The 26,118-nt window shown below is 43.4% G+C and overlaps 1 protein-coding gene across 1 annotated transcript in view; it reads right to left on the reverse strand.

Moving 5' to 3' along the window:
• Window positions 1-26,118, reverse strand: part of LOC141116701 (high affinity immunoglobulin gamma Fc receptor I-like) — a 61,744-nt gene that overhangs the window by 28,741 nt on the left and 6,885 nt on the right. Inside the window, exons 4-5 of the mRNA XM_073609092.1 lie at window positions 21,397-21,678; window positions 8,863-8,953 (exon numbers count right to left, since the gene is read on the reverse strand). Of these exons, the coding sequence (XP_073465193.1) occupies window positions 8,863-8,953; window positions 21,397-21,678 (373 nt within the window). The remainder of the gene's footprint in view (window positions 1-8,862; window positions 8,954-21,396; window positions 21,679-26,118) is intronic.

Below are 26,118 nucleotides of genomic sequence, written 5' to 3' on the forward strand. Positions count from 1 at the left end.
ACCGAATGCCCCCACACCAAGCAGCTTGTTATGGGGGGCACCTGAGCTGAGCCGCTGCTCTGTGCATCCATTCAGACATGAAGCCACGGCTCAGCTCCACCCCTCTCTCTCCTCTTTGGCTCACTGACTTTGATTGACAGCAGTGGGAGCCAATGGCGCCTGCCAAAGTCTCAGCCAATCAGGAGGGAAAGTCCCAGACAGCCGAGTCTCTTGTGCAACATCGCTGGATCAAGATGGGGCTCAGGTAAGTATTAGGGGGGCTGAGGGGGGCTGCTCCACACAGAAAGTTTTTTATCTTAACCAGTTCCCGACCAGCCACCACAGTTATACTGCGGCAGGTTGGCTTCCATGTGCAAATTGCCGTACCGGTACAGCGGTCCATGCACTAGATTTTGGGGGCACGCGCCCACTGCTGGCCACTCACGGTCGCGGGAAAGAGAGCCAGAATGGAGATCTGTCAATGTAAACAAACAGATCCCCGTTCTGACAGGGAAGGAGAGAGAGACCAGCTGTACCTAGTGATCAGGAACAGTGAAATTTCTCTTCTCCCAGTCAGTCCCCTCCCCCCACAGTTAGAAACACCTCCCTAGGGAACACCTAACCCCTTGATCGCCCCCTAGTGTTAACCACTTCCCTGTCAGTGCCATTTATACAGTAATCAGTGCATTTTTATAGCTCTGATAACTGTATTGGTGTCACTGGTCACCAAAAAGTGTCACTTAGGGTCAGATGTGTCCGCCGCAATGTCGCAGTCCCACTAATAATCGCAGATCCCTGCCACTGCCAGTAAAAACAATTAAAAAAAGTCCCTAAATCTTTCACCTATTTTGTAAACATGATAACTTTTGCGCAAACCAATCAATATACGCTTATTGCTATTTTTTTTACCAAAAATATGTAGCAGAATACATATTGGCCTAAACTGATGAATACATTTGTTTTTTTATATATAATTTTTTGGATGTGTATTATTCCAGAAAGTAAAAAATATATATTTTTTTCAAAATTGTCGCTGTTATTATGTTTATAGCGCAAAAAATAAAAACCGCAAAGGTGATCAAATACCACCAAAAGAAAGCTAAATTTGTGGGGAAAAAGGTCTTCAATTGTGTTTGAGTAGAACGTCACACACCCACGCAATTGTCAGTTAAATTGACGCAGTGCTGTATCGCAAAAAATGACCTGGTCATTAAGAGGGTAAATCCTTCCGGGGCTGAAGTGGTTAATGCATAGAATTCATTAAGAAAAAAAAAATCTTCTCCCTTTACAACCACTTTAAAGTGCATGCAGAAAGAGATACAGTTCTTCTAAGCTTTTTTTGTTTTTGTTATAAAGAAGTAAAATAAAATAAAGTTTACAAATAAAAATGATGAGTGCTTTTCTAATCCTCAAGAGGCATTTATAGCCCATTTTCTTCTCTAACCTCATCCTCCACCCCCCCCCTCCCCCCCAAAAAAAAAATAAAATAAAAAACAACCTTAATCACCACCTTCCTCATTCAATTCATGATGGCAAATATTCCCAAGATGGCCTAATTTTCATTAGAATTACAGTAAAGCAAAAACCCCTCCGTTTCACTGATCCCTACATGTTAGTGGTGGTGATACTCTGATACCTGTTCATGTACAGTTGTGGTAGACAAGGACACTTTTTTATTTTGGCTTTAAAACCTGATAAATTCATAGGAATATTAGAAATTCTTGCCTAGAGGAACCTTTCACCATATCGTGTGAAGTGATGTGTGGTGTATATGTGTGCCAAGACTTCCATTCAGGAGGCCGCCATTGTGTGAATATTGGATGTGGTGCTAGTTCCAGGGGCAGAGCAGACCTGTACAGCCTCCCATAGAGACACACCTGTCCCGGAACCAGAACCACTTCCAGCAGTGAGGCTGGGGACTCCTCTAATACTGAATGTGAGGATCAGACTTATGTACTAACATTAAAAATATTGATTGTGCCCCTCTTTATGACAAACAGCACTAAATAATATTGGAAAATATGATGATAACTGGGTGGTTACACTGATGATGGACTGCAAAGTCTTAATACTCCATACAGGTGGACTTCCTTGCAGCACTGGAGCTCTGAGCCCAGTTATCACTCAGGACATTGCCTGCTTGAAGTTTTTATGTTTGTGCTGGTTTCCTCCCATGTGTTGCTTTACCACTCACCATCCAAATACACAGGTGGAATAAATCACTTGTGACAAAACTGACCATAGCGGGTTCTCTATTATTGTGTATTACTCCTGTGGATACAACAGGTCTACAACATTGATATAAATTGTTTTAAGTCCCTGCAAAGCATTGTGTGATTATCAACATTTAAATAAAATATTAATACATTCCCATCAATTGTTATTTTCAACAATTTCCTCTTCCAGGGCTCTTCTCTCCTCCAAAAATAATAATGCTGTACAATATATCAGGAAGAGGTTCCATGACGGTGAGATGTGACACCAGACTGGATCCGCTCAGAGGCGCCACAGAGCTGCACTTTGCCTTCTACAGAGATGGACGGACTGTGCGGGAATTCAGTGTATCCAATAAATACAGAGTGGAGGATTCTGGGAATTATACCTACTTCATTCACAACATTACACCAGAGATAAACCCCATGATGGTCTGGGAAGCCCATGAGTGCACTATGCTGGGAGAACTCATCAGACTAGGAGCCCAACGTAAAAAAGACAAAGGTGTCCTTTTATGAAACTGAGATCAGCGGCGATCCCGAGTCTCACCGCTGATCTCAGCGCTTTACCAGTTTATGAAACTGAGATAATCAGCGGAGAACATGTTCTCCGCTGATTATCTCAGCAGAGTGAGAATTCACAGAAACGGCCAGTTTATGAAGGTGCGATCTCCACACCTCACTTGCGATCTGTGACAGAATTCTCACTTTCTGATTCACCATTTCAGAAGTGGAGAATCAGAGTGAGAAGCCTGAAACTGGCTGATATTCTGGAGAAAGAAAGAAGTCTTTTGACTTCTTTCTTTCACCAAACAGTCAGAGCACACCTTCCCCACCATTACACACCCCAAAACCAGCAGGATAGGAATTTAGAGTGTATATATATATATATATATATATATATTTTTTTTTAGATGTTCACGTCTCTGGCTGGGTTCACACTTGTGCGATGCGTGAACCAGCGTGATTCCTGTGCGGGTTTTCACATCGCACCTACATTGACATCTGCGCACCACTGCGGGTGTCAATGTAAAGTTAATGACACCCCCAGATCATTTCACAGATCGCAGTGCAAACTATGTAATGGTGCAGGAATTGGATCGCATGGGTGTTCACACCCATGCGATCCGATTCCAGTGCGGACCAAATAAAGGGTCCTGTACCATTTTGGTGCAAATGCAATATGATTTAGGGCCAGTTCCCACTGCTGCGGTGTCCGAGATCGGATGTGATTCGCACCGCAGTGCAAAATCACATCCGATCTCTGTGCGATGCGATTTCAGCCATACAGATAGTATTGCTAAATTTGCATTGCCCTCAGACCAAACTCTTACAGGACCCTTTTTTTGGTCCACAGCAGAATCGGATTGCATGGGTGTTCACACCCATGCGATTCGATTACTGTCCGAGTTTGCAGATCGCACTGCGATATGCAAACTGATTTGGGGGTGTTAACTTTTAGGCCCAGTTCACACTTGTGCGATGCCGGACATCGCACAGGCATCGCTTGTCATTCGCAGCACACTGCCATTCACATTACATGCGATGTCTGTGCGGTGCGATATCAGCTGTACAGATAGTATGGCTGATATCGCACCGCATTCGGTGCAAACACGCACAGGACCCTTTTTTCTGTTCGGACCAGAATCGGATCACATGTGTGTTCACACATATGCGATCCGATTCATGTCCGAACTGTCAGTTCGCAGTGCGATATGCAAGCTGATCTGGGGGTGTCCTTAACAATGTATTGACACTCCCCAGCGATTCGCATATGGAAGTGTGAACAGACATGCGAGTCGGTGCGATGCGGGAACCCGCAGTGGATTCGCAGTGTTCTCGCATCGCACCAGTTTATCAATTTTTATGTTTATCTATAATGAAATATATTTTATTTTAATTTATTAATAAATATTTATACTTGTATACTTTATTAAAATTATTTTTTTAATGATTATAAATGTATTTTGCATTTATATGAATGGTGTATAGCTGCATTACATATGTGCATTACATTCATTTACTATACACCATTCACATTTAAATAGGGACATGTATGATCTTTAAATATTGATAAAAACAATGTTTTTTTTATAATTAGGTTAATGTATATTGTGTAGGGGGAATTTATCTTTATTATTTTATTAATATGTTGGGGAATAATGTGTGCTGATTTGTGTTACACTTTGTATTTTATGGTTCCTCATACTGTAATCCCGCTATATCACACGAGATTACAGTGAGAGGAGCCATTCTCAGGAGTTCCCGGCGTTTGTAGATCGCTCCTCAACTCAACATGAGAAGCGATCTACACACTTTCATAAACAGGCACTCAGAGAAGAGCGATCTCCTCTGAGAATGCCTGAGAACTGAAAAGCGGTATTTTACCGCACTTTCATAAAAGGACACCAAAGAGAAAGAAATCAAACACTTGACAGAGAAAATCCAATCCCTAGAAAACCAGCATAAACAATCTCTGATCGAACATTCTGCATTAGAGCTTTTAGAAACCATAAAAGCACTCCAACAGATTTTTGACACTAGGTTCAAAAGAATTCTATTTTTTAAGAAAAAAATTTATTATGAACACGGCAATAAAACAGTCAAATTTTTATCGAGAGCCCTGAAAAATGCAAGAATACAACAAAATATTTTCGACATATGAACGAAAGAGGGAAAATTGGACATCACTACTAAACATATCGCTCACCACTTCCACGACTATTACACGGCCTTATATAACCTACCTGAACCACAGAAACCAGGTACAATTCAGGGAACTAGGCAGCAAGTCATTCAAAATTATCTAAGAGAATCTAATTTACCCACTCTGACAGGAGATGACATAGACCAATTAGAGAAATCTATCAAAGCTATAGAACTCCAACAAGCCATCAAAGACCTTAAGACTGGGAAAAGCCCGGGACCAGATGGCTTTACAGTCATTTATTACAAAACCTTTCAAACCACCTTGCTTGGGGTGCTACTGAGAGCTCTGAACTCCATGTCAAAACTCAGGGAGACTCCACCAACTTTTCTTGAGGCACAAATAACAGTTCTTCCCAAGCCAAACAAGGACCCAGCGGATTGTGCCAGCTACAGGCCAATTTCACTACTTAATCTAGATGTAAAATTGATGTCAAAAATCATTGCCAACAGACTGAAACCCCTGCTTCACAGCCTGTCTGAGCAGGCTGGATTCATGCTGGGCAGAGAAACAAGAAACAATGGACAAGAGACACCCACTTTCCCAGCGACCTGCCCCACCTTTACATCAATAGTCAATCACTCATCCACTTTCACATCTCCCTTACAATGAGCCATTTGTCTTTCTAACCTTCATATCACCATATACATCTATAATTCTACATTCTGGTTTTCCTTGCCAGCAATTTGACACATTTTATGGGATACAATATGGATGGGGCCCCCTTGCCGGGGGGGAGTGGGGGTAATGGGGTGCCTTGTCTCACCCTGGGGCTGCGATGCATGGCAGTCTTTCCCCCCCCCCCACTTATTCCTTATACAGGTTGGGGGTTGGGGTCTTGCCTCATATGCATCGGCATCATGATTGGATGCTCTACTCAGTGCATTAACCTGCCTGAGCATTGAGCATATTCCCTCTTTCCATCCAATTGGGGCTCATGGTGCTGGTGGGGACCCGCCCTTTGCCGAGGATATAAGCTGCTCAGGCTGGCCAGCTAACCATTTCACATGAACCATTCACACAAGCAGGACAGCAGGCATGTCTCCAGCCACAGACCCACACACAAGGTAATTTAGTTTGATTCATACTCATCACTACATCTTTTGGGGTTTATTTTTTAGTTTTCACATTATACAGTCCACCATCCACTATTGGTTTGGTTATATTTATTTGGATTTAAGGTTGGGCGCCACCATTTGGCTGCACTGTAATTTTATTTTGAGAGATTGTTCTCCGTTTAAAGGATATCCTTACTTATAGATATTACTGATTTAATTTAAGAGCATCTTACTCCTGATGACTGGCATGAGCCATGAAACGTGCGTCGAGTTATATCGAACTGATGCTTTGACTATTTTGGCTCACCATGAAAAATCGATCATGTTCATTGAACTTTTATGAATGGATGAGTGTCCTTTTGTAACTAAAATGCTTATTATGTTTTATCTTACTCTGTATAATTATTATATATTCATGCAAATGTATTACATTAGATTGTGTCCTGTATTACAGATTGACACCTTCTATAATGTGATTTGTTATTAATAAATAATTTTATAAATTCAGTGACTTGCCTCATATAAAGTCCCATTTCTTTCCTATTTTTGTTGTTTACGATAGGACTTGCCATGAAAAGTACTAAATAAGATTAGAGATTTATTGGAGGACCCAATACTATTACACTACTATCTTCTTTCTAATCTTTCTCCTTTCAAGACTAAATCTCTTTCCCCTTTATTGAGACAATCTTTAAATTATGAGTTTTTTTGATACTATTTTTAGAATGTTAACATACATAGAATTTAAAAATTTCATACTAGACAACATTTTGTTGCAATGAAATACTATTACGTCTCACCATAAGTTTTCTTGCATACTCAATTTCTGTATTTTCATTACATGGAGCTGCGACTCCATAGAGGATTTCTTTTACTTCAATAAACTTTGATGTTAAAAAAAAAAACAACTGGAAGGGGAAAGTGCACAAAAGGCAGCCACATCCGTAATTATTAAGGGGGAAAAAAAATAGGGCAGTACTAAGTATTACCAAAAAGGTGGACTTTATTGGCTAAGAAACAATGGAGAAGAAATAATTTATAACCAATCAAATTTATTAAACTTAACAATATACAAAAAGTTTGCAACTGAGGCTTATGGGTATTGTAGGACAGCTAACTGCTTGTACTTACTGCGCATGTGCAGATGATTGTATGGCAAAGCAAGGAGCATAGGACGAGAACTCATATTAGAGTGGTGCAGTGTCTGGGATCACAGAGCCCTGCACATGCGCCATAAACAATGAAACCAACAGGTGCATTATGGGCAATGTAGGAACTAGTAAGCCGGTACATAGCTCAGGTACACATAAAGCCGAGAGAAGCCTACAACCATAGAAAAAACAGAGCCATTGGGGAACAAACTCTGCAATAATAATATTCTATGAAGAGAATTCAGTAATGGACAAAGTAAACAATGTGCCTTAGCTGTTATGCTAGCATCCTGCCGATGGCTTATTAGACATCATATACCTAAAGAAATTAAGTGAAAGAGTCTTTTATAATGCCGATATGCTAATGCTGTATAATCCAAGCGGCATATAAAGAAAGCGATAGAACATGAAAAAAAAAATGTAACTAATAATGTAAATATATCGTATCTGATCTTTACAAGTAAGCAGCACATGACAGATCATTAAAAACAGAGCAAAGATGCATATATGGTGACCAGAAAATAAGTATATACAACACAAATGAATCCCATTGCTTGTAATGATAAATGTAATGTTCAAAAGAATCATAGCAAAAACGATTCACATTAAGCATTTATACATAGTATATATGAATACGTATACATCAAGCATCCCTATTGCATGCACATAGTGAATATTGCAAGTGATACAGATTAGTATTTACATTAATATGTAGTCTTACATAGAAGAGGTTTATACTACAGAACAAATGCCAGGAAAAAAGGGGGAGGAGGAACGATATGAAAGGGTAAAATGTGGGCTACAACAAACAAATCGCAAAGTGAGTAAATAGGCTAAGCGCATTAGAGAAACGATTTAAAGCTAATCATGTCATTTAAGCCTGGATAAACCATGGCCTGTAGCTTGTGTATCCATTGCGTTTCTCGCTGGAGTACTTTTTTTATCAAAATCGCCACCACGAGGATCTGCATAGACGGTATCGAGAGCAGCAAATTTGAATACCAATGGGCCATAACCATGTTTGAAAGCTATATGATAACCCATCGTGGTATCTAAAAGACCATTTGTAGTATAATATACATGATCTTTGATTCTTCTCCAGAAGGGTCTGATAGTTTTGCCCACATAAAAGGCTCCACATTGACAAAAAATGATATAAATAACTCCTTGAGTTTGACAGGTAATGTGGTGCCGTAGAACATGTGTATGGCCATTTGGGAGAAGAACCGAAGGTCCCGTTACTAGAAAATCGCAGAAATCGCATCTACCACATTTAAAGAGGCCTGAAGGGGATTGTAATGCATTGGTCGTTTTATAATAATGGCTTCGTACTAGACAGTCTTTTAAGGATCTAGCTCGCCGAAAGGTAATCTCTGGTCTTAATCCTATGTATTTACTGATGGTGGGATCTGTGGTTAAGATATGCCAGTGTTTTTGGATAGTTGAGCATATAATTAGATGCTGGTCAGAAAAGGTTGTGATAGGGGGCGTGGCTAGCTGCCGAGCTGAATGGAAGCCTGATCTCACAGCTCCTGCACTGAACAGAGAACCGGACCTCAAATCACTGCCTCAGACCCCATAAAATGCAATCCTCAGACCCACACAACCTGGGGAACCAGACAGGAACCTCTAGAAAGAGGAAAGAATACAGGATTCCCACAAAAATCACAGATTTCCTCATCTTCCCTCAGGGAGATAAAATCCAAGATGGCGGCCGCGGCACTGCACAGCACACAGAGGATTCCTACACTAACCTGCCTGATGATGAAGAATCCTCCATTCCAGCCCAGCACAACTCATTGGGCTCCCAGCTATCCTCAGGCCTCTTATCCACCTCCAACAGCCCTGCAAAAGCAAGGATGCAACTCAATTCAGCGGATCAGTCACAGGAGGTAAGGCCTGCATTAGAAAATCTCCTAACACAGCCTTCTGCAGCTTCCCCCATAGCAGCCTTCCCTACTACAAATCAGCCTGTCATAGACACTATGCTGAAAGAAATGCTGATGTCACTTCACAGCTCCCTCCATTCTGACATTTCTTCAATGTTTACAGCATTTAAAACAGAAATGCTGCACACAGGGCAGAAAGTGGGGATTATTGATATAAAATAAGGTCCACATGAAGAGAAGCTCACTGTTGTGGCAGCTCAGTCTGGGAGTAAGAAGCCACTCTGTGAGGGCACAAGGACAAAGAGACAAATAATTGTAGCAATAAAGTTACTTTAATAAAGGTAAAAAAAATATCACTCACAAAAAGAGTAAAATCTCAAGCATGTAGCTCTGTATAAAAGGGTCCTTGCCATCACTAAACCTGGTCTCAGGCCTGAAGAAGGAGCTCCGCAAACACATCGCCACGTCTTTGCATCATGTCTGGTTGTGACGTCACATCTGCTAGGCTCTTCGTTCCATGCATTCAGGAGGTCTTGAGAGCCTCCGACGCTTCTAACAGCTTGGACTGCAGCCCTCGAACCCCAGATGGATGTAGCCCGGGTTTAGTGAAGGCAAGGACCCTTTTATACAACGCTACATGCTTGAGATTTTACTCTTTTTGTGAGTGATATTTTTTTTTTGCCTTTATTAAAATACTTTTATCGCTACACTTAGTTGCCACAAACCACAATTAGGCTTCTAAAAATTAGAGCTAAAGCCCTCAGGTATAGACCTTGACATTGACTAGTGGCAGCAAAGTTTACTAACAGCATCAACAAGTCCAAATACAAAGACACAATCCACAGTAAAATGTCCTTACAAATATGTAAACATTCCATTAATTTTGAGCTTTGGAAATTTCAGATGAACTTGTTTGATCCAAATTAAAATTGAAGCACTATGGCCTTTCCCACAAGCATTTCTGTGATACATTCAAATAACTATTTAATCATAATTATGTGAAAAATGTAGCTAAAGCGCACAATATTAACCCACACTGTCTTTGTATAGACCTTTAAAGCTGCATTAAAGCAAAGCTGTTGGCAAAATGATAATCAATGACCCAAACTCCTTTCTCAGAAAACTTTAAGATCACATTTTTATATTATTTTTGCATTTATGCATATTATCCAGTATCAGCTCTGTACTCACCAGATTTTCCCACGTTTAAAGCTGAAAAGCCAGAATGCACTTGTTAGAAACTATCATGTACAGTACATGTCATTAAAACATATCTATTTTCTTTATAAGAGGGATGTTTTTAGGATCCCAATTCTCTCAGGTCACAAGAAGATCGGACCTGTGACTCTGACTTATTGTAGGTAAAAGCAGAAATGGAAAAACTAAACCTATGGCTTCAGGAGACTGGATTGAACCATCGGACCATATGTTGACAATCTCCCATTGTGTAAGCATCAACTGTCCATATAGTCATCCCAAAAGCCCCCCTCACACAATAATTAAACATGTTCATTTGCCCATCATTCTTCCATGCATCCATCACCCTTTACGAAGCTTCTTCTATTATGCTTCATGCAACCTACAGCCAACCCACCACCACCACCTTTATGAAGCTTATTTCAATCAGCAGCTAGACCTTTCCCCATACTCCTTATGCAGTTCCTGACATCAGACTCTACTATGTATGTTAGCCATAAGCCTCTGAAATATGCATCCACCAGAAATCCCCCTTTACTCATGTAGCAATAACTCTCGGCGAAGCTGCTGGTTTAAAGCGGGCTTGTTACCTTCACTCTCCTTCCCTCTGTTTCACCGGCACCGGGTCTAGGGTTTCATTGAGTTTACCTCCGGACGATACAAGCACCAACACTTGAGTACGTTTTCAAAGCTTTATTGAACAATTAACGAAGGAAGTAGCAGGAAAGATGCAGGAGGGAAACTGCAGGGAAAGCTCAAATACCTTTCTGTAGGATTCTTGACAAATGTCCTTTAAAGTTGAATATTACAGTAGAATGCGCTCCCCTCGTGGGACACACTGTTTGCTTGCCTGGATAGGCCTCTCTCACTTGTCTAGCAGCCAGTACGCAGCACGAACAAAAGTCTCTGCCACAGACTTGCTTGAGATGAACCCGTACGATCCTCTGCCACAGGATGCATTTGTTTTGTGGTGAATGTCAGTCACAGTGCTTGAACCTTTAAGCCAAACCCGGCAACACTATGCTGTAAAGTTACTTTAGGATACGTCATCCAACCGAGTCACCAGGCCCCTCTCCAGACCAGCACTCTGCGTGATCCTTCCATGACGGGTCCCCCCCTGGGATCTCCTCGGTTGCCCAGATTCTTCACTCTGGATAGACAGCTCAGGACCATTCCTCGGCTGCTGTGGTAGGCCCCAGACAAGCTTCCGGGCCCACCCATGCGTCGCAGTGACGCGGGCCTCCGGAATGGAGGACCACGAGATAGCACTCTAACGCATACCTGTTGGCCAGGAGGGCCAGCAGGTGGCTGTAAAACGAACCCTAAAACATGGCGCCTGTCCCATAAATACCCTCTCCCAGAATCCCACTCGGAGGACCACCTCCACGTTGCCTTTCCAACACTGGCCAATAGTAACAACGACACCCACTGGCCCAGTATGGAAACACATGCAACGTCAGCGAAGCTGGAACAGAGGAAAATCTAACTTCCCCTAACGAGCAATTTACTAAATTTACCTATCAGATGGTAGATCACAAATCTACCAGCGCTACACTCAGATACCTCATGTAGTGATTCCCAAATTCCCATGAGCTGTATGCTGCTAGTCGAAGGGTGGAATTACAATTCAGGCATATACTGTGAAAGAGGATACAACTTAAAACAATATCTTAATGATGTGAGACAAGGGGCACTCAGCAGTAGACCCAGGACACATACCCCGGTACCCAACCCTACATTGCCCCAAACTTTAACTACATTTTTCTTCCAAGATATGACATTCAGCTGCCTTCATCATTGACTTTGGCAATTAAAATTAAACTCTTCTGAAAATCACAAATGTTGTTCTGACTTATCTAGGTAAATAGGAATCTTCCAGCCTGTGTGACAAGACCACAAAATAGCTTACAATCAACACTCATAAAATAGCACTAGTCAGATGCTCCTCTCTGTGATGTGTAATCCACCAGCAATGAGCAGATTATGCTAATCAATTGTGACATAATGTACTTCTTATGGAGCAAGACAGCTGGCACTTAGCATCCTTAGTGGATATGATAGAAGAAAAGAAAGAAGAATAAGAGTAGGGAAAGGAGAAGGAGAAAAAAGCATAAGAAGAAGTAGAGGGGTCATCATACTTTGTCCACAACAGATGTAAATAGAACAAGAGAGTTTTACATAGAGCCTCCAAAAGGTTCATAGTAATGAGTTGTTTATGTGTTTCACACAATTTCAAAGGAAAGACACTCAGTCGATATGAAGATAATATTAAGTATAAAAACGTTTCTACTTATACAGAAATACGATGGTGAGGAAGATGGACATGGTAGCCGGGACCTTGAAGTTATGACTGTCTCACTAAGAAGCAGAAGTTATGAACATCTTCCCACTTCCTGATTTTTGTTTATAGACATTTCACCAGAGTTAAAACTGATGTTGTAAGATTGTAGAAACATGAATAATCTGTGATTGCCAATCATATCTCAGATCAGTGTAGCCAGTTCTGATAAAAGTGCCTTCAGGGTGGACACTGTTGGCCTTTTAACTTGGGTTGCTTGCTAGTCTAGATGGAATATACAATATTGAGGAAGCTTGCGTAGAGTCCAATCTTAGCTGTCAGTGAGTCATCGCTCCAAGTATCCACTGCTGCAAATCCAATTGAGTACTAGTATAAGGTGCCCCTCCTCCCCTTGTGAAGGTAACACTGACAGAAAACTTACTCCACATACAGGGAAATAAATCACAACATTGACTCCTCCCATATCTGGCAGCTCCATCTGAGGTTTCAGTCAGACAAAGTAAGCTTTAAAGCAGGCTCCAGAGGGCTCCAACATAGAAACCTTGCCAATAAGTGAGTTGTATGAAGCACAAAGCTACCCCTCACTGCCAAAACCTCCATAACCTGCCACGTCACCGCTTCCTCTGCCAGTTACCTGCTTTTCCTTCTTGTTGAATTCTTCTTACACCATTAAAATGATTTTACCATTCACTCTTATACTTTTTAACCCAGAGGAATAACCACGATTCTAACTCACTGTTTACCTGTTCTTTTGGATACACCTTGACTACACATTTATGTCCTTCTCCCCACTTCAAGTTAATGACACGAGCCAACTTCTTCTTAAGGTAGCACAATATCACAGAGAATTCCTTTACATAAAAGCTTATACTTATACTTACAACTGATTATACATTTAATTTGGTTGTACGTTGACCTGGCTGTGCTGCAGGGTTGCCAACATCCCGCAGCATTTTTTACTGACAAAACATGGAAAATTTACTGGTAGAGCACATTTTTTTACTGGCAACCTGAGAACTTACAGAACTCCTATTGAAAACTAACACAGTGAATATTTAAACAGTATAAACATGATATGGAAACACTAACAATACCTATAAGTCATTTGCTTGATTTACACTTAAAATGTCAACACAGCATGAAATTATCAGCCCCTGATATTTAGTGGCAGTTGTAAAAAAATCACAGGTTTTAACAAACTGTCAGTAAATGTACTAGCGGTTGGCACCCTGCTGTGCTGTTTCCTTAGTGGTGCTGCCCATACCCTAAAGTTAGGAAAGTCCTCATACATGTGGTTGCCCATAAGCTGTTCCCAAAGGGTGGATGGACACACAGAACTGCGGCTCAGATTGGGTGCCCCCATAGCAAGCTTCTTGCTGTGGGGGCACTCGACAGGAGGGAAGGGCCAGGAGCGCTAGTGAGGGACGCAAATATATGAGGATCTGGGCTGCTCTGTGCAAAACTACTGCACAGAGCAGGTAAGTATAACATTTTTGTTATTTTTAAAGAAAAAAAAACAAGACTTTAGTATCACTTTAAATTCAACCAAGACATTTTCCATGTTCACTTTTATGTTTCATTGAAGTCCTCAGATTCATAGAAGTTCTTCTTCTCTACCACTTGTTGTGGAAGTAGGTGAAGCATACGGCAGCAGACAATACAAAGGCAGAGATCACCAGCCGTATTATATTCTGCACCGTGTAATCTGCGGAGAGAACCAGTGATGGAAGTTATATGATTTTTAGAACATATTGTGTGATTTTGAACTGATACAAATTCTGAGTTTATATGAAGGATCTGGATCAGCTTCCTTCTCATCGGACAGAAGCAATTATGTTCCTTTATGTTACAATAGTCCTCTTGTACGAGGAGAGGTGACATAGAAAGTATCAAAAAATAACTAGGGGCAGAAGTAGAATGAGGATGAGGAGTAAGAGGAGGATAAGAAGGAGGAGGAAGAGTAAGAGGAGGAGGAGGAAGAGTAAGAGAAGGAGGGGAAAGAGGAGGAAGAAGAGGAGTAAGAGGAAGAGGAAGAAGAAGAAGAAGAGGAGGAAGAAGAAGTGGAGGAGGGAGAGGAGGAAAAAGAGGAGGATGTAGAAAAGGAAGAAGAAGAAGAGGAGGAGGAAGAGGATAAAAGAAGAATAAGAAGACGAGGAAGAAGAATAAGGGAGGAGGAGGAAGAGGAAGAAGTAGAAGGTTCACAGTAATGAGTTGTTTTGTGTGTTTCACACAATCTCAAAGGAAAGACACTCAACTGATACTCAGATAATATAAACAACAAAAACCATTCTACTTACACAGGAACATGATGACGAGGAAGACAGACATGGTAGCCGGGACCTGGAAGTTGTGAGCTTATTTATGAGAATCAGAAGTCATTACTGTCTTCTCACTTCCTGAGTTTTATTTATAGACATTTCACCAGAGTTAAAACCAATGTCATGAGAAAGAAGAAAGTGGAATATTCTGTGATAGCCAGATCTTAATTCTGGATGACACAATAATAAGGACAATTGATTGGAGTCCAGTGTTGTCACTTTGGCAAGGTATGGCTTCCATTTACATCTCACTGAATAGTACACTCAGGTGATACCATATGGGCTTTCCTTTGAAGTAGATTTACTGATAAGAATTGTAAACTCAGTTTACACCCTACAGGCAATCCTTTGGGGTAGATGTACCAATAAGAATATAATCAATCACCCTTTTGGGGGAAATATACCAATAATATTAATAAACACTCTATAGTATTACCTTTCGCTCCTCCCCAAGCTACTAAATAAAAGTTTTTATTTAGAGAGCTGAGGATTGGAGGGGCCAGAATTGACAGTAACTGATACTCCTAGAAGAGAGGGCAATAATGTGCGGTGAGGAGGGGGCTGTGTTAGGGAATTGACACTCCTGGAGTAGTCACATTTCTTAGCAAATTCAAAGGCATGTTGGAAGTGAATAAAACATAATTTAGAGAAAAGAGAAATGTTACGACGGCACATTTCAAATAATTGATTTGTCTGCACTATACCTGCAATTTTTTGAGTTGGTAACCGGGGTTCTTTAATTTCACATGTTTCATTGAACAATGTGGAACTATACTGAATCTGAGCACCACAAATTAAAAACGCAATTTAATTAATTTTTCATATTCAAAGCAAGCTCCCCCATCCATCCATGTCTCCATGCTTATTTTGCTGAGAATTCACTTTGAACCCCCCCCAGCTTTTTTGGCCATGGCCACCTTGAGTAAGGGCAGATGATTCATGTAGCATTTATTTCCGGTGACGTAAACAGGTGACCCCACCCCCCCGACACCACGTGATGTTAGAGGAAGGTGGAGGTCTCCCGCTTACATCACCAAGGGGCCTCACCCTCAGCTATATGACAGCCATCATCGAGAAGAAGCGTCACTCGGCGGAAGCCTCCCATGGAGGAGGAGCTGTTGCAGCTTTTTTTCATTTACTTTTTTCGGCTCATCGGGTGGCGTGAGATGGATTTACATTGCGGAACATTTTTGGTTTTTTATTTATTAATGAAGGACTTGTCCCAAAGTGTCTCCTGTCTTTTTTGCTATTTTTGACACTTTTTGTGAAATGGTAAGTGTACAATGTACCCACTACCAATTCACATAGGGGGGAGGCCGTGATCTGGGGGTCCCCTTGTTAAAGGAGGCTTCCAGATTCCGATAAACCCCACCGCCCGCAGACCCCCACAACCACCGGGCAAGGGTTGTGGGGATGAGGCCCTTGTCCCCATCAACATGGGGACAAGGTGCTTTGGGGACCCCAAAGCATACTCCCCATGTTGAGGGCATGTGGCCTGGTACGGTTTAGGAGGAGGGGGGCCGCTCTCCCATCCCATCCCCCCTCTTTTCCTGCAGCCTGCCAGGTTGCGTTCTCAGATAAGGGTCTAGTACGGCTTTTGGGGGGACTCCTACGCCATTTTTTTAAAAAGTTTGCCACAGGGTTCCCCTTAAAATCCATACCAGACCTGAAGGGCCTGGTGTGGATTTTGGGGGGACCTCCACACAATTTTTTTTTACATTTTTGGTTCAGAGTTTCCCTTAATATTCATACAAGACCCAAACGGCCTGGTAATGGACTGGGGGGGGACCCATGCTGTTTTTTTCAATGAGTTTAATCCATATTGCCGAGACCCGACAATTCATTACAGCCGCGATCAGTTTTAAATGACTTTTTTCCTTTAGAAATCATTTTGCTGTGGTACTGTTCTAAACACAGAAAAACTGCACCACTTTACAGGCATACTATAGACACCCCCAAGGCATGATGTTTAAAGGAATATTTCATTTTTATTGTTTCACTTTAAGCATTATTAAAATCACTGCTCCCGAAAAAACTGCAGTTTTTAAACCTTTTTTTGCATTGATACATGTCCCCTGGGGCAGGACCCAGGTCCCCAAACACTTTTTATGACAATAACTTGCATATAAGCCTTTAAAATGAGCACTTTTGATTTTTCATGTTCATGTCCCATAGACTTTAACGGTGTTTGTGTGTTCGTCCGAATTTTTTGCCTGTTCGCATGTTCTGGTGCTGGTCATGGCTTTGGAATGAGATGTCCAACAAACCCATATAGCTGTGATGGCTCATTGCTCACAAACGTTTGGACATAAATATTTAGAGGTGCTTTTTTAGGAATATGGTGTTTTTTATAATAGGTGAAAATGGGCATTTGCCCAGTGCCCCCATATTGAAATGGATGTTTGGGGTGCAGTTTTTCTTATATATGGGATGGATCACGTGATCTCAGTAGAAAGTTTATATTTCTTACTTTCACTTAGCATTCATTTTACCCAAGTCCAGTGGTGTGGTCTATGTCTGTGTGTGCAGAATAGAAAATGCTTGCAAACACCTTGTAGTATACAGTGGCGTTGCTAGACGGGGGCGGGGGGTGCGGTCCGCACCGGGTGTCACCCACTAGAGGGGTGACACCATCCCGAGCAGGGATGATCCTGGACGGGGTGCAGTACACCCAGGCGCCACAGAGGTGGGGGCGCTGAAGCGCCAGAGTGCTCCCCTCCCTTCTCCTCTTCCTTGTCCGTAGGCGGCTCTCTGCTGATCGCCGTCTCGACCTGCCGAGTGTCGAAGCCCATCCCCCGTCCCTCCTCCCTCCTCCTGTCAGAGGAGGAGAGTGAAATTAGATCGGAGCAGCTGTCTCTGTGTGAGAGACCAGCCGCGCAAAGACGTGACTGATGTCACTGGGGGGGGCGTGCCCAACGTGTTCCACTTCAGACAGTTCTCCTCCTCCGACCTCCCTGACGCATGCTTCCCAAGCCTGACACACTTCATCCGGGCGGCGCGGCTGCATACTGTCCTCTCCTCTCCAGCTGCCACCCGGGTGTTTTAAATTAACCTAATGTGGGGGGGGTGGTTTGTCCTGGGGGGTCTATAGTAATGTAGGGGGAGTGGTTTGTCCTGGGGGGGTCTATACTAATGTAGGGGGAGTGGTTTGTCCTGGGGGGGTCTATAGTAATGTAGGGGGGGTGGTTTGTCCTGGGGGGTCTATACTAATGTAGGGGGGGTGGTTTGTCCTGGGGGGTCTACACTAATGTAGGGGGGTGGTTTGTCCTGGGGGGTCTATAGTAATGTAGGTGGGGGTGGTTTGTCCTGGGGGTCTATACTAATGTAGGGGGGGTGGTTTGTCCTGGGGGGTCTATAGTAATGTAGGGGGAGTGGTTTGTCCTGGGGGGGTCTATACTAATGTAGGGGGGGTGGTTTGTCCTGGGGGGGTCTATACTAATGTAGGGGGAGGGGTTTGTCCTGGGGGGTCTATAGCAATGTGGGGGGGGGTGGTTTGTCCTGGGGGGTCTATACTAATGTAGGGGGGGTGGTTTGTCCTGGGGGGTCTATACTAATGTAGGGGGGGTGGTTTGTCCTGGGGGGTCTATAGTAATGTAGGTGGGGGTGGTTTGTCCTGGGGGTCTATACTAATGTAGGGGGGGTGGTGTGTCCTGGGGGGTTCTATACTAATGTAGGGGGGTGGTGTGTCCTGGGGGTCTATACTAATGTAGGGGGGGTGGTTTGTCCTGGGGGGGTCTATACTAATGTAGGGGGGTGGTTTGTCCTGGGGGGGTCTATACTAATGTAGGGGGAGGGGTTTGTCCTGGGGGGTCTATAGTAATGTAGGGGGGTGGTTTGTCTTGGGGGTCTATACTAATGTAGGGGGGTGGTTTGTCCTGGGGTCTATACTAATGTAGGGGGGTGGTTTCGTCCTGGGGGGGTCTATACTAATGTAAGGAGGGGTGGTTTGTTCTGGGGGTGGTCTATACTAATGTAAGGAGGGGTGGTTTGTTCTGGGGGTGGTCTATACTAATGTAGGGGGGTGGTTTCGTCCTGGGGGGGTCTATACTAATGTAAGGAAGGGTGGTTTGTTCTGGGGGTGGTCTATACTAATGTAGGGGGGTGGTTTGTCCTGGGGGGTCTGTACTAATGCAGGGGGGTGGTTTGTCGGGGGATCTGTACTAATAGAGGGGGTGGTTTGTTCTGGGGGGGTCTGTACTAATAGAGGGGGGTGGTTTGTTTGGGGGGGTCTGTACTAATAGAGGGGGGGTGATTTGTTATGGGGGTCTGTACTAATGGAGGGGGGGTGGTTTGTTCTGGGGGGTCTGTACTAATAGAGGGGGGTGGTTTGTCCTGAGGGGGTCTATACTGATGGGAGGTCTGTACTGAGAGAGGGGTTTATACTTAGTGAGGGGGTCTGCACTTAGTGGAGGGGGGGTCTGTACTGAGGGGCGACTATAGTTGGTGGAGGGGGTGACACCATGTTTTACCGCACTGGGTGACACCAACCCTAGTGACGCCACTGGTAATATATTGTACAAATCATTGATCCAAAGGGATTTTTTACCTTAAAGTGGATGTAATCCTTTCTAAACTACTGCCATGGGGGGTTATCTATAAGGATATAGATGCCTCCTGCATGTATCTTTACCTGTCCAATGTCTCCCCTCTGTCTTTTATGAGAGCCGAAAACTGCATATTCTGTGGGTGGGTCTGTTGTCTGGAGCTCGGTGGGTGGAGTCGTGATGTCAGTAAACTCCCCGCCCACCTCTACACTCCCCTTGTCAATATGCATTTCTCCTGTGTTTTTCTTACACTGAACTTCTGCTATGATCTCTAACATCCAGTGAAAAGACAGGAAAGTAACCACGTGACTTCAGTATGCCAAATCATGCTGAGGTGTGGAACAGCCAATCCTTGCAGAGCTGCTGAAGAAAGGAGTGGGGGTGGGAATTAAAACAAAAAGCATGTCTTAGGCTAGTGCACAAGATATGTAAATCACCTGTCACTCACAGCAAGGGGGAGGATTTGACAAAGTTTTTCTCTGTTTGTCAAGATTTATCTCACTGAACAATAAAAGAGGATTGCTCAGAGCTGGATTAACTCTTTGTGGCAAGACTGGGCTCAAATGATAGGAAATCTTATACTCTACATTATGAAATACAAAAAAAAAAAAAAAAAATTTGGGTTTACATCCACTTTAACAAAGTTGAAGTTTATTGCTTTAAAAGTAAAAGTTATGAATTTCTAAATGGTAACTAAGCTTGGATTGATCTTGGCTGCTCTCAGCACAGCCAACAAACACAATACTTTTCCGAATTGGATGTTGTACATTGCACTCTGGAAACAGCACAAAGCTAGATAGACTTCAATGGACTGTAGTCAGGGTCAGCCAAAGCATACAGTATGTTCAAATAAAGGTATTTTATGCTTTCAAATGTTTTATGTGGTTTTAACTATGTAGAATATTCCCTCTGCTGTTTGTTTGCCTCATCTTGTAATGATGGGCTCACATGTTGTAACTGTAATTTGTAGTGCCGATCAATCCCCTTATGTCCATGTATTTATTCACCTAGCTTGTCCTTATCCGGTAAAGAGACAACTTCTTGTGTCAGGTCACACAGCCTCCAATCCAGGCTGCACCATTTCCTCTGTGTTGTATCAAAAATATGGGAGTGATAATGTGATGAAAGACTGCATGGTTTGCTGCCAGTTAATTGCTCTGTCTGTTTGTGTCTGTGTCAGATCTAATTACTGTGTGGACCTCACCTGCAGAGCACTAGTCTGAGAGACCCAGGGATTGTGGGACATACAGTTTCTTCACAGGAAGCATCAGTTCGCAGACTACAGACAGAGGTCATGCTTTAACCTGTGCAATGCTATGCCTCATGTTTGAACACAAACAAAAACTTCTGACACCAGAATGTGAAGATTTCCTCTACTATAGGCTGTGTGTACAGGTCAACCAAAGACATCACATGATTCAACTCACATCTTATTCAGATGAAAAACATAAGGTGCGGGTATGAATGTTGATGACACATTTAATCCACCCTTATGTCCCATACACATGATAGGATTTTCCGATGGAAAATGTTCTATAGGAGCTTGTTGTCAGAAATTCCGACCGTGTGTAGGCTCCATTGGACATTTTCCATCGGAATTTCCGATACACAAAATTTGAGAGCTGGTTCTCAAATTTTCCGACAACAAAATCTGTTGTCGTAAATTCTGATCGTGTGTACACAATTCCGATGCACAAAGTTCCACACATGCTCCGAATCAAGCATAAGAGCCACACTGGCTATTGAACTTCATTTTTCTCGGCTCATCATACGAGTTGTACATCACCGCGTTCTTGACGCTCAGAATTTCCGACAAGATTTGTGTAACCGTGTGCATGCAAGACAAGTTTGAGCCAACATCCGTCGTAAAAAAAACATGGATTTTGTTGTCAGAAAATCCTATTATGTGTACAGGGCATTAGACTCCAGAAGGCAGTGCACCTAATCTTGTGACACCGAACACTGAATCCTGGGAAAGCTGAAAGTGTTTTCTGCCAATGTTTGGAGGTCTCATTGACTTGATTTACTTTTACACTCTTACCATGTATCTGGATATAGAGCCCATCACTCATCTTCCTCACAGTGTCAGACCTCGTCCTCACTTCACAGGTATATTTCCCAGAATCCTCCAGCTGAGCTGACCACACTCTGTATGTATCAGATACATTGTATCCCCGCACAGTCCGTCCATCTCTGTAGAAGGAAAAGTGCAGCTCTGTGCCGCCTCTGAGCGGATCCAGTCTGGTATCACATCTCACCGTCATGTTATCTCCTTCTATTACCCTGGACGGGGTCACTTTTATTTCAGGAGGAGAGAAGAGCTCTGCAAGTGTAAATTGTTAGAAATAGAAATTAATGGGAAAACAATTATTCTCCAAATAGATCAGACGATGCTTTGCAGTGGACACAATATAATTTCCATCTGTGTTTGGCTAAGCCAGGGGTCAGCATGGAGGGCCGCATTCACCTGCTAGTAAATGAAGATAAGATTACACAGCCCCCGCACCTCTGGATACCTTTACATTACACAGCCCCCACAGCTCTGGTCCCCTTTACATTACAGAGCCCCCTGCACCTCTGGACCCCTTTACATTATACAGCCCCGCACTTCTGGACCCCTTTACATTACACTGTCGCACACCTCTGGACCCCTTTACATTACACAGCCCCGTACCTCTGTACCCCTTTACATTACACAGCCCCACACCTCTTGTTCCTTTTACATTACACCTCCCTGAACCTCTGGAGCCATTTACATTACACAACCCCATACCTCTGGACCCCTTTTACATTACACAGCCCTGTACCTCTGGACCCCTTTACATTACACAGCCCTGCACCTCTGGACCCCTTTACATTACACAGCCCCGCACCTCTGAACCCCTTTACATTACACAGCCCCGGTACCTCTGGACCCCTTTACATTACACAACCCCTATACCTCTGTACGCCTTTAAATTACACATCCCCCTGCATATTACACAGCCCCCCGCACATCACACAAAAAATGTTTTGATCACTTTTATTGCTGTCAGAAGGAATGTAAACATCCCTTGTGACAGTAATAGTCAGTGACAGGTACTCTTTATGAAGGGTATATAAGACTCCAAATCCCTCCTTTGCACTATAAAAGTATTCAAAACACCAAGTTTGGCAGTTTTGAATGCTGTAATTTTTTAAAATTTGGCGCCTTTAAGTCTTCTGTAAACCGCAAGTGATGTCATGACATAGCTTCCGGATTACTAGATCTGAGACCCGGTTGAAGCTGATTTCAGCTTCATTCGGGTCTCCGGCCAGCCGGTGGATGTGCAGGCTGGTCGCTCGGGCCTCCCGGTGGGGCGGGAGAGCCTGGGCATACCGCAGAACACGGTGGGAGGGGAGATGTCCCCTCATGCTGTTTGGGATAACAGCTGAGCGGCTTCTTAGCCACATTGGTTGTTATCCCAAGAAAGCCAACCGCTGGCTCTAAAAAAACGGTACTGAGGTGATGCCTGCAGCAGGCATCACCTCGCTACAACCCCTTCAAACCGAGGAAGCATATTTGCGTATGGTCAGCGCAAAGGGATTAAAATGTCCGCAGACCGGGTGCACGTGAATTCACCATGTGCACTGACAGGCCGGACATTTAGCAGCGGCGGGCCATAGGTTGCCGACCCCTGGGCTATTGTAGAGAACCTGGTAAGGTCAGTTTTGTTACAAGTCATTTATTCTACCTGTATACTTAGATTGTGAGTGGTCAACCAAGACACTGGGGGAAACCAACACAAACATATAGACTTCAAATGGGCAATGTCCTGGGAGGTAACTAGGCTCAGAACCCCAGTGCTGCAAGGGAAGGCTGGTAATTAATCTACATGATTGCATTAGGGCTTATCAGTCTACTGTCAACTTAACCAGTCAGTCACTTCTCATATTATTTCTCAGTTATATTTCCTGTTTCTTGGCTTTAGTGATATTACACACTACATTTTTTAACACTTTCACTAGCAGATTTAACCTCTTACTGAGTATGCAGCTTCTTCATCTTTTAATCCTTGCCTATGCTCCAGTTTTAGCTGGTGCCATGACCGTTGCCCCAGGATTTCTGTTTAACCACTTCAGCTCCGGAAGGTTTTACCCCACTTCATGACTGGGCCATTTTTTGCGATACGGCACTGCATTGCTTTAACTGACAATTGCGCGGTTGTGCAACACTGTACCCAAACAAAATTGATGTCCTTTTTTCCCAGAAATAGAGCTTTCTTTCGTGGTATTTAATCCCCTCTGCAGTTTTAAGTTTTTTCGTTATAAACAAAAAAAGACCAACAATTTTGAAAAAAAAACAAACATTTTTTTACTTTTTGCTAATAAACATTCTTCATCAGTTTAGGCCAATTTGTATTCTGCTACATATTTTTGGTAAAAAAAATCTCAATAAGCGAATATTGATTGGTTTGCGCAAAAGTTATTGTCTACAAACTATGGGATAGATTTAGGGACTTTTTATTTTTTAAATATTTTTATTAGTAATGGCAGCGTTCAGCGAATTTTAGCAGGACTGCAACATTCCGACGGAGAAATCTGACACTAAGTGACACGTTTTGGGGACCAGTGACACCAATACAGTGATCAGTGCTAAAAAAAAAGTACTGTCACTATAAAAATGACACTGGCAGGGAAGGGGTTAACATCGGGGATGATCTGTGTTCTCTGGGTGTGTTTTCTTACTGTGTGGGGGATGGGTGCACTCGAGGAACAGAGACATCTGTGTTCCTGATTAGCAGGAATCATAGATCTCTCTCTTCCTGCCTGACAAAACGACGATCTGCCTTGTTTACATATGCAGACCATCTTTCTGTCTCTCCAGCAAGCGATCGCGGGTGACCGGCAGACATCGTGGCCACTGGACCAGCTGATTGGTACCCACTGTGTCCAATCACAGTGGGGCCGTGGCTCCATCGGCACCCCCAGAGCTGTGCACAAGAATCACGTACAGGTGCGTGTTTTTGCGCTTAAGGGCCCTGCTGCAGTAAATGTACCTGGGGCTGTCCTTAACCACTTCCGACCGGGTGGTGGTTCTGTTATCCTGAACGGACGTCATATGACTTCTTTCAGGAAAACAGCTGGTGCTCCAGGGTTATTCTGGAGGCTCTTTACCATGTGATCAGCCGTGTCCAATCACGGCTGATCACAGTGTAAACAGGAAAAGCCGCGTAGCTACTTTTCCTCACCCTGTGCCACCCTGTACCCCCAGGGATGACAGTTAGTGCTCAGACAGATGTCAATCAGTGCCCATCAATACCTATCAGTGTCTATCAGTGCCACTCATCAGTGTCCATCAGTGCCACCTATCAGTGCCCATCAGTATTGCCTATCAGTACCCATCAGTGCCGCCTATCAGTGCCACCCATAAGAGCCCATCAGTGCAGCCTTTCAGTGCCCATCAGTGTCACCTATGAGTGCCAATCAGTGCTGCCTATCAATTCCCATCAGTGCTGCATATTAGGTCTGATGTCTGCTTCAGGGCTCTCTGCAGCATTCGTTCAAACTGCTTGAACATGCCTGTCCGTGTGTCTGAGGTGCCTGCATCTGAGTCAGACGCACTATTCTCCTCCTGCAGTGACTGAGTGTGGCGCTGGGTCTTTGCTCAGCTTGGCGTGCTGCGCTGTGAGGAGGAGGTCGGTGCCATCTTGCCTGACAAGCGGACCAGTGCTTCCCTGATGTTTCCAGGCTTTAGTTTTGTTTTTGAGCCCCCGAAGTCCATGGCGGCGTGAGCGGCAGGTACTCCGAGGTGGCGGATGTCGGCGGGTGCCGTTCTGGGAGCCTAAGCTGCGTTGTGTCCCCCCAGTGTGGTTCCCCCTGGAGCGGAGCTCTATGTCGGCATTACCACTCGTGTTAGAGTTTGCACATGCGCCCCACAATTAATTACTTTCAACCTTGTGGAATGAGCTTATAGATGGCTCTTCTCTGTTCTAGCATGACTGTGCCCCTATGCACAAAGCCAGCTCCATATAGACATGGAGGATGTTCTAGCTACAAAGGGGGACCAACTCAACATCAATGGTCATCGCTTTGGAATGAGATGTCCAACAAACCCATATAGCTGTGATGGCTCATTGCTCACAAACGTTAGGAATATGGTGTTTTTATAATAGGTGAAAATGGGCATTTGCCCAGTGCCCCCATATTGAGATAGATGTTTGGAGTGCAGTTTTTCTTATTATGGGATGGATCACGTGATCTCAGTAGAAAGTTTCTATTTCTTACTTTCACTTAGCATTCATTTTCCCCAAGGCCAGTGGTGTGGTCTATGTCTGTGTGTGCAGAATAGAAAATGTTTGCAGACACCTTGTAATATATCAGGGATATGCAATTAGCGGACCTCCAGCTGTTGCAGAACTACAAGTCCCATGAGGCATAGCAAGACTCTGACAGCCACAAGCATGGCACCCAGAGGCAGAGGCATGATGGGACTTGTAGTTTTGTAACAGCTGGAGGTCCACTAATTGCATATCCCTGTAATATATTGTACATATCATTGATCCAAAGGGATTTTTTACCTTAACAAAGTTGAAGTTTATTGCTTTAAACGTAAAAGTTATGGATTTTTAAATGGTAACTAAGCTTAGTTTGATCTTGGCTGCTCTCCGTATAGCCAACAAACAAAATACTTTTCCAAATTGGATGTTGTACATTGCACTCTGGAAACAGCACAAAGATAGATAGACTTTAATGGACTGTAGTCAGGGTCAGCCTGAAGCATACAGTATGTTCAAATAAAGGT

The sequence above is a fragment of the Aquarana catesbeiana genome, linkage group LG13 (assembly GCF_042186555.1).
Source record: "Aquarana catesbeiana isolate 2022-GZ linkage group LG13, ASM4218655v1, whole genome shotgun sequence".
Classification (NCBI taxonomy): Eukaryota; Metazoa; Chordata; class Amphibia; order Anura; family Ranidae; genus Aquarana; species Aquarana catesbeiana.